Source organism: Eleginops maclovinus, chromosome 10, assembly GCF_036324505.1.
Source record: "Eleginops maclovinus isolate JMC-PN-2008 ecotype Puerto Natales chromosome 10, JC_Emac_rtc_rv5, whole genome shotgun sequence".
NCBI lineage: Eukaryota > Metazoa > Chordata > Actinopteri > Perciformes > Eleginopidae > Eleginops > Eleginops maclovinus.
Window position 1 is genome coordinate 17,468,658 of NC_086358.1, and position 9,513 is coordinate 17,478,170.

General features: G+C 40.1%; 1 protein-coding gene across 1 annotated transcript; it reads left to right on the forward strand.

The window, feature by feature from the left end:
• The first annotated feature begins 92 nt into the window (after positions 1–92).
• LOC134871273 (sulfotransferase 2B1-like) lies at positions 93–9,513 on the forward strand. The gene is made up of 6 exons (XM_063893980.1): positions 93–351; positions 6,552–6,763; positions 7,192–7,318; positions 8,162–8,256; positions 8,348–8,528; positions 9,134–9,513. The coding sequence occupies exons 1-6, from the start codon at positions 213–215 to the stop codon at positions 9,259–9,261; spliced, it is 882 nt and encodes a 293-aa protein (XP_063750050.1). The 5' UTR covers positions 93–212; the 3' UTR covers positions 9,262–9,513.

Below are 9,513 nucleotides of genomic sequence, written 5' to 3' on the forward strand. Positions count from 1 at the left end.
CTTTGCCTTAGAAATGATTAACCTGCAATCCCTGCAGGCACAGTTTTGTTTAGATGCGCGCGCTCCCGGCGGGTCCACGCGCTACACAACACGCCCATAAATATATGAATACGGGTTAACCACACATGCTGCATGTTTGTTGCAACTGCATGCATCATAGACTTTATCTGGTATACATTTGCCTCTTTTTAAGAAGTTTCTAGACTAGAACTATGACTGAGGCAGAGTTATACACGGTGTACAAGGGGCTCCGCGTGCCCTCCTTGCTGCACACGCCAAAGAGTCTGAAATACTTCGAAGAGTTTACCTTTCGCCAAGATGATATCATCATTGTAACGTATCCCAAGTCAGGTGAGTTGTCACGGTTTAGCTATGTTTTTCAATGGGCACCATGTATTTAATACCACCGTTTGGAATGTATTTCAGTTTAAAGACGTCAAGTCAAGTTTTCTTTCTTGTCACACCCGTTTTTTTGGACAAGATGTCTGCTTCCGAAACATAGTTCACAGTTCGACTCGCATTTATTCAAGTGACACCAGAACATTACACTTTTTAAGCCAGTCGCTAGAGGATACATAATTGTTTGTACGAACTTTCTGGTTATGCCACTTCATAATAGTCTAGTTACATAATGTCAGCGGTGGAAGAAGTACCAGAGAGTATGAATACTCTGTTACAGTAAAAGTAGTTATTGTTTGATTGGCCCATTTCAGGATAATATCTCTGATGTGTTTTATAATTATTGATCATTAAAGTGTTCTCAAAGCTGGTAAAGGTGCAGCTAGTTTTAATGGCTTTGTATACTGCAGGGTAGCTGCTGAATATACTCCAGGTGAACTACAGTCTGATTTAAGGGTTGATTATATTTCACATCATTAATCCAAATCTGTAAAGTAACTAAATATATTAGATACATTTAGTAGAGTCCAATTAGACAATTTACCTCTGAATTGTAGTGGAGTAGAAGTAGGAAGTAGCAAAACGTTGAAATATTCAAGTAAAGCCTCAAAACTCTAAATCTATGCACAGTACTTGAGTAAATGTACAGCTGGGACACATAAAGTCTGCCGTGCTTTGTACAAGAAGGTCTCATTTGTTCTTGCTATTTGAGTGGGACTGGGAGCATTTGCTATTTCCTCTCTCTACTGGTGGCTGACGGGAACAAAAATGTGCAGCCATTGCCAAGGAATAGAAAATCAAGCCAACTGATATCAGCCGATAAACATGAAGGAAAAACTGTCAAAAGTCTCAAAAGTGTTGTGTAACTTGTGTATACTTTTACTCAAAATGTATTTAAATATACAAAGGTTAAGTTAACCTTTAATGAAAGTAACTCTTAGCATTTCTTATAGAGGCTAAAATATGATATGGCATAGATTATCATAGAATGTACAATAGGCCTCTATCTTTAGACCTTAAAACCATGTTGATATTTTCTGCTTTTAAGAAGTCATAAACCCATCCAACTGACACATAGTTACTTTGTTGCGCTCCACACCCTCCTTTGTTTTTCTTTAATATGTGGCTAGCTTTTGCTGTATCATTTGTAGGGATGCACCGATACATCGGCCGATGTTAGCCCTATTCAGGGGCGCAGATAGGTTTTTGAAACTGTGGGGGACAAAGCTGTCAGCAACGCCCCCCCTCCCCCCAACCCTGTGTTGTGCGAAGAATATACTCTGATGCCCTCAGGGCGGCGCTATTACTCAGCCATGACATAACCCATCAAACTTATTTGCCCATCATTGCAAGAAATAAAGCATATTGGTACTGCTTCCAATCACTCACCAAGCATGCCACATGCAGTATGCAAAAACTGTTTTATTTAAACATTAACTGACTTTAAGCACACTGATTCACACCAAAAGAGCAGGCTGTAAAAAACAAAAATGTAATTAAAACACTTCTTACTGTGCCTTACAAACACAAACAGCAAAGCCTACATATATACAAAAATAAGTTTGTAAAAAAGTACTCTACATGAGTTTTCAATAAGTGGCCTCAAATGCAAAAACAGATTAAGTGAAAGATCCAAAAATCTCTTTCCTCCGATCCTTGCCCTGAATATACTGTTGGGCAATGTCTTTGCTATTAAGTTTGTCCAGCCTCTCTTGGTGGATATGGCACACTGCCATTCCATTCACCCTTTTTTGGGTGGTGGTAGACCGCAACCATGTTTTAAGCCTGCGCAAGCCACTGAAACTCCTCTCTGCCTCAGCAGACGATGCAGGCACAACCATTAACAATCGGACCACTGTCTCAACTTGCGCAAAAAGGGCACGAACTTCAACAGGCATTGCTTTTAGGAGCTGTGCAGCATCTGCAGTGGTTTTGTAATTGTACTTGTTCTTAAACATAGCTAATTGGATTTTCAAATCTTCCCACTGGAGCTCAGGGTATTTCTCTGCATTTCTCTGGGCATCTCTCTCTACATTGCTTGCAGTGGGGGTCAGCAGCAAGGCCTCCAATTCCTTAAGTGCATCTATTCCAGGCTGCATAAACCTGTCGGTAAGTTGTGTGTCTACTTTGTCCAGGACTCGGTAGAACTCCACTCTGTGGAACTCCACAGCAGATGCAGGCCTGTGTGCAGGTGCTGGCCCAGAATACCTCTTAGGGGGCCTTTGTGTGCGAGGTAGAGCAATGGGCTCTAGAGACAGCTTCTCAACCATGTCCTCTGCTTCCTTAAAGACTGCCTCAAAGTGGTCTGACTTTCTTTTGGATCTTAAACTCTCTTGGACAACAGAGACTGCAGAGACCATGCCCTCCACTGTCTGGGTTCTTTTCTGGAGAGATGTATTCAGCAATTCCAGTTCCCTAATCACATCTAAGGCCAGCATGAGCCCCAGTACAACATTGCCTTGTTGCAGCCTAACATGTAGGCCCTCTGCCCGACTTGCAGATTCCGAATTGCTTGCAGACATCTGATCGAGTGATTGCAGCACTGTGCCATATTGCCCGAGAACAGCACGGATAGCAGGTGTGCGTACTGTCCACCTTGTGGGACATAAAGGCCTGATAGACTGCACTGGCCCTTCTCCTTCAGATGCGGCAATGGCTTTGAATTTGTCTTTCAGTTTGCCAGACTGACCACAAAATGTGCCAAGGTCATGGATCCAGTCAAGGGCATTTCTGATGAAAGGGGAGGTTGTGCAAGCTTGCTGTGTGACTAAATTTACACAGTGTGCACCACAATGGATATATGGTGCTAATGGCTGGCTTCTTTGGATGACTGCTTGGGCGCCTGCATATTTGCCAGACATATTTGAAGCACCATCGTATGCCTGACCTCTAAGGCTCGATATTGGCAGATTTAATCTCAACAGCACATCCAAAATGATTTTGGCAAGATTTTCGCCTGTTGTTGAAGTTGTCTCATACAACCCAATGAACTCTTCATGCACCATCAAATCTTTGTCAACATAACGTAGACACAGGGCCTCCTGCTCCACGCCTGAGATATCCCTTGTCCCATCCATTATGATGGCATACTGTAAAACTGGGAGGGACTGTATCTCATGTGCAATTTCCCTGATGATTGATGTACTCATCAAATCTAACATCTCATTTTGGCAATCCCAAGATGTGTGCACTCCCCTCTTTCCAGACAACCATCTTGTAAAAGCTGGATCCCCCTCAGCTTTGTATTTCAGGAGCTGGTTAAAGTTGCCTTCATGATGTTCATGCCCCCTAAAGGCCATCCCCTGCCTTGCCAGGTGCATAACACCCCCTATTATTTTTAACAGGCTTTCTCTGCTTTCTGCCTGTTGCGCACTGACTGCACTGCTCAATTGTGTGGTTATAGGTTTACTTTCATATGCAGCTGTTGTGACAGCCACTTTGTGACCAGCTGATTTTTCGTGGATGGAGAATCTTTCCAGGGCTTTTCTCCAGTTTCTAAAGCCGGAGTTTACAAAAGCTGGGTCTATGCTCTTGGCTTGAGCTGGTTTTGCACTTCTGTAATATTTAGAGCACTGAAAACACAGAACACCATCGATGCCAGGATTGACATGCAGCCAGGGATGCTTTTCATACCATGCTTTCTGGAATGACAGAGTACGGTCCTTCATCACTTGTTTTTTCACAAATTTAGGGTCAGGTTGATTTGGTTTCGTATATGTACTAATCATGTCAACCTCCTCTCCCTTTCCTACATCTGCCTCTGGCCTTGCCATCTCGTCTCCTGTCCATCCTTCTTCTGACCCTCCTCCTCTCTCTCCTTCTTCTGTCCCTCCCTCTTCTCCCTCTCTTCCTTCTGCCTCTTCCAGCTGTAGGCCTAATGCACTACTACTGCTGCTACCCTCCAGTGGTGGATCACTTTCAGTTTCACCTCTCTCACTGCCATCTTCAGGAACTACCTGCAGGCCAGGACCATGATAACATTTTAATATACTATAAACATTATAACTGCTTTAAGGCATTAGCACCATTAACAGTAACTTAACGTGGACATACAAGCTACCACAGAGGCTACCGGTCCCAGACGGCATATCTCTACAAGAGATTGTAAGATTCTATAAGTATGCCAACATAATGTGTTGCTATGGGAGGCAAACTTCCTGTCTGTATAAATGAGTGTGTCAACCAGCATCATAGTAGCCTACAAGCATTTTATTTTCATAAGCTTCAAAATAATAAAATATATGTAATTTTGTGTAGTGCACTTTTGTCTATAATGGTTAGTAATGCCTACAAAGTTCGATTCTGGACAAAAAATAATGTACTGTGTCTGGTAAGATAGCAAGCTAACAGGCTCAGTCATTCAAGTTCAATGGAGGTTCAATGGGGATCTGCTAAACGCCAACACTGATTCACCTTAAATTGAACACATTGCGTCAGTCTAAATGATTGAATATTACCATGTCCATTTCAGTTAATATCTGTCATGATATCTGACTGAGTGTTAGTAATTAAAATTACTGTTTATAGTTTAAAATGATCACGTTAGCGCCACTACAGTGGCATTTGTCTAGCTCTAAAGTTCGTTTTTCTCATGATTCAACCTGTAACAACTTAGGCTAAGCCTACACCATTAGATACACCATCACAGATTCAAGTACACATTTCCAAAAGACCCCCAACAACTCCAGAAAGTTGCAATGGCCGATTAAACTGATAATAAATAAATAAATAAATGCATAAAGGTTGATTCCCTCCCCTTGTGAAATTGGCACTTCTCTTCCTCTACGTTCTCACTGTCTGTCTCTAGGCCTACTCCATACAGTTTTTCTTAAACGGCGACATTACTCCGAACAGACAACCAAAAAAATGCAAGGTGATATGATACCGTAATGCACAGTTTACTTACAGTTGATGCTTTTAAAAAAAACGATGCAATAGTTTTCTGCTTCTTAGGTTTGGCTGGCCTCATCCTGCATGGGGTCCTGAATTAGGAGGTGTCTCACTGATGCCTGTCATACTCGTTCTGGGTAACCATGGAAACCAGGCGTGAGACAACGCCAGAAAGATAACTTTTAGAATCTCTGAAAACGAAGATCCGTCTTTGATCTGACTGTTTTATGTGAGTTGTTGCAAAGCAGTAAATTAGTCTTTTGATTGTCTGAGAGGTTCGCCTTATGCAAAGACAGAAAGCTGATTTTTTTTTCCAAATAAAAGTGAGGGGGACGGATTGAAGGTCGTTCGAATCTGTGTACGTCAGAACCCCCACGACGTACACGCTATCTGCGCCCCTGGCCCTATTTAACACCATCGGTACATCTATAAATAAGGTGACGTCACCGATGGCAGTCGCCGATGTTTATGTTTTGCTACGTGACCGGGAGAAGTCGCATTAGCGTCGTTGTTTTGAAATCTGACGGACCAAATCTGAAGTCATGACATAACTTTAAAGGATTAGAATAGTGACTGTAGGTCTGCCGTAACTTTAAAGTCATTCGGAGGGGGTGGCGTCTCCTCAGGACTTCTGCCCCGTGTACCGGGTGTCTGCAGGATCGGTAAATTAAATCCATTCTTCAGTGTTCTTGGGAGGCCGTCGTTTATATTTGTGACTTTGTTATACTTGCTGCTACTCCCGTTAACTTCCAGAAAATTAATATGGCTCACTCAACCTCTCTCTCGCGCTTACACATGTCCCCCACTCTCTCTCTTAAAGGGATAGGCTGCCTTAGTCTGCATTGTGCTACCATTACAGTTTACATAGTAAAACATCGGCCATCGGCAAAAATGTTATTCTTAACATCGGTATCGGCATCGGCCGACATTTTTGCAATCGGTGCATCCCTAATCATTTGTAATATTTTCATGTACAGTTCATGAATTTAATTTAATTCCCCCAGTTGTTATTGTAATATTACACCTTACACCATATTTCAGAAGGCCAACACAGTCATCCCCGGTTCAAGTGCTGACTTGTTAGAAAATTTGCTGTATGTCATTCATCTAGCCTCTTTCTACACTTTCTGTCTGTCTCCAGTGTAAAATCAAGGCATTATATGCCCAAAAAACAATGATGAATAAAAAAGAGAAGAAAAGATTATTAACTTTTCATTAATGTAACTATACCTGTCAATATACCTCTTGTTTTCTTTGTCAAGGTACGACTTGGACGCAGGAGATTGTCCCTCTGATCATGAGTGGAGGAGATCCGGCATCTGTGGAGACTGTTCCTAACTGGGAACGTGTTCCCTGGCTGGAGGAAATTCAGGCCAGCACATATAACCTAGAACAGAGGCCGTCTCCACGAATGTTAACCACACATTTCCCGTACAACATGATGCCTCCATCCTTCTTTGAAGTTAGGCCAAAGGTATGCGAGTCAGAAATACTTATATAATCTCAGGGGGAGATTGGTTTTCGTGACTTTTATTCCATTACACAATGAATAAAATTAAAGATAGATAAAATGAATATAATGTATTATATGATTAAAGAAAAAAGAATGTGCAATAAAAAAAAAATCAATAATATATACTAATATAAGAATTAAAGGTAAATGTCCAACAAAAGATTTAGCAAGATGTATAATCATTAGAATTCAAATAAAATGTCCAATAATAGATACAAAGGCACGGGCCATATTGACCCCCAGTGCCTGATGCTCAGAGGGAGGAGTTAAACAGTAATAATATAAATAATTTGAACAGAACAGATTCAAATACCACACACAGTATGTTTGGAGAAAAGTGACCTCACATGGCCGTCATTTATTTCATGGATGTTGTATTATCTCCGCAGGTCATCTATGTGATGAGGAACCCCAAAGATGTGTTTGTGTCTTCCTTTTTTTATCATAGGACAGCTTCCTTCCTGGTAAACCCAGGCCCACAGACCGAGTTCCTCCACAAGTTCCTTGATGGAAAAGGTTGTTGTCATGTATCACCTATGCTACACATATTTATTAAAGATGCAATGGTTAAGATATGGTGAGAATTGTAGTTTTGAACATGAGGGGACAAAGAAAGAGAGCTGCTTTCAGTGACTTGTCGATAGAAAAATGGTCCATATGTAGTTTGATTTTTTTTCTGTCATAAGTGTTCAAATTGGCTGAAGACACACGTGGAGATTAAGATAGCAGTGTTATTATTTGACCAGTTCTCAGATCTTCAGCAGTTTTTTAAAATTATTTTAACATATTCTTGCAGACTGCAAAAAACGTCCATCTAAAAACAAGTAATTTTATTTGAGTAGATACAGATTTGAAACAAGTGTGATAATCTGCCACTACAGTGAGATAGTTAGACCAAATAAGACATCTCTAAATAATAATTCTTAAAATATTTGCTAGAAAAGTGACAAACATCTTAAAAAACACAGATTCCAAGCACAGTTATAAGCCAAAACAATACCATCAATATACTATCATTAGCATGCTATTTACATAACACCTTTTAGAATTAATTTAAACAATCATTATGCTGTAAATCCGAATGTAGCCTCGTAGGGCCAGGCACCTAGCACAGAACATTTAGCTGAAAAATACTGAATGAGACAAAACAAATATTTTGGTTATATTAAAAATATATATTATTTTTGAGCCGCCCTCACAATTTCAGCAGTTGTTAATTTTGTTATGTAGTCTTTTACTGCTGTTAGTAGCATTACTTTACATTTTGATTATACGTATCATTAGTAGAGCTGAAATGCTGACCCCCATTTTCTTGGAGAGTTATAATAAAGGAACACTTGTGTCTTCTCTGTTTTACAGTTATGTTTGGCTCGTGGTTTGACCATGTAAAGAGCTGGCTGAATGCTGAAGATAAAGAGCACATAATGCACATCTCCTATGAAGAGATGATAATGGTGAGACTCAGCAACAATCCTTACAAGAATGCACAGTCTGTATAGTGGGAGAGTCGTTGCAGTAATATGATCGAGCTGTGTTTCTCTGCAGGATCTGAAGGACGCTGTGGGCAGAATGGCTCAGTTCCTGCAGAAGTCTCTGGACCCTGAAGTGATAGAGAAGATAGCCGACCGATGTTTGTTCAAGAACATGAGGAAGAACAACATGTCAAACTACTCTATTGTTCCTCTTGCATTCCTGGACCAGACAAAGTCTGAGTTCCTCAGGAAAGGTAAGTGTCATTAAATAATACATACAGTACACATTCAATTCCAGTATTATCAATTTGATCTATCAAGAGCCAAACTAAATGATGTTTTGCTCTGTTTTGATCTTATGCTCGAAATGACAACCAATAGATTATAACTTAAACACATTCCACATGGCATTCATACACATTTTTTCTTCAACAAGGTGAAATATTCCAATAAAACATGATGTTTATAGTGACACGTATAAAGCAATGCCTTCAGTCAATTGGGATCCCACCATATTCACATATAGCTAAACCTGTCTAAAAGATAAAGCTGTGATAGACCTGACTTGGCATTCGATGTGTGGAGATATTGTCTTCATCTGTATTTGGAAAGAAGACAAATAAAATGAATACAAATAAATATTAAAAAATCCACTGGTTTGATGTGTTTGTCTTTTGTCTATTTAAAGTCTGAGGAAGATAAGTACACAATAACAAGTTCAGTCATGTGCTCCAGTTTCTTTTTATTCCCTAGTGATTCAGTTGCATTCCGCTGGAGGACACGGAAAACTTGTTTCAATGTTTTCACATGCCTTTCCTTCAAATAATCTGGTTCCTTTTTTTTTCATGCTGTCTTTCAGGAATAGCTGAAGACTGGAAAAACCAACTCCCAGTGGCAGAAGCAGAGTACTTTGATTCTGTTTACAAAGACAGAATGAAAGATGTAAACTACACATTTGTATGGGATGAGTTGGTACCCCCAGCATAACATTTTGCAAAAAAACATCGTCACTGTCATGGCTTGTAAAATGTGTCTGTTTTTATACTAACATACTGCATACTCAATCTATTTTTACTAATACTGACTGTGAAATGTACAATTATGTATGCTATTACAGTATGCTCGAGCAATACGCCTTTTTCATATTAAACAACTGTATCGATTGAGACTTTATCGAGTAAATGTTGGATGAAAAATGTTCACAAATGTAAATCAATATAGAATTCTTGCTAATCTATA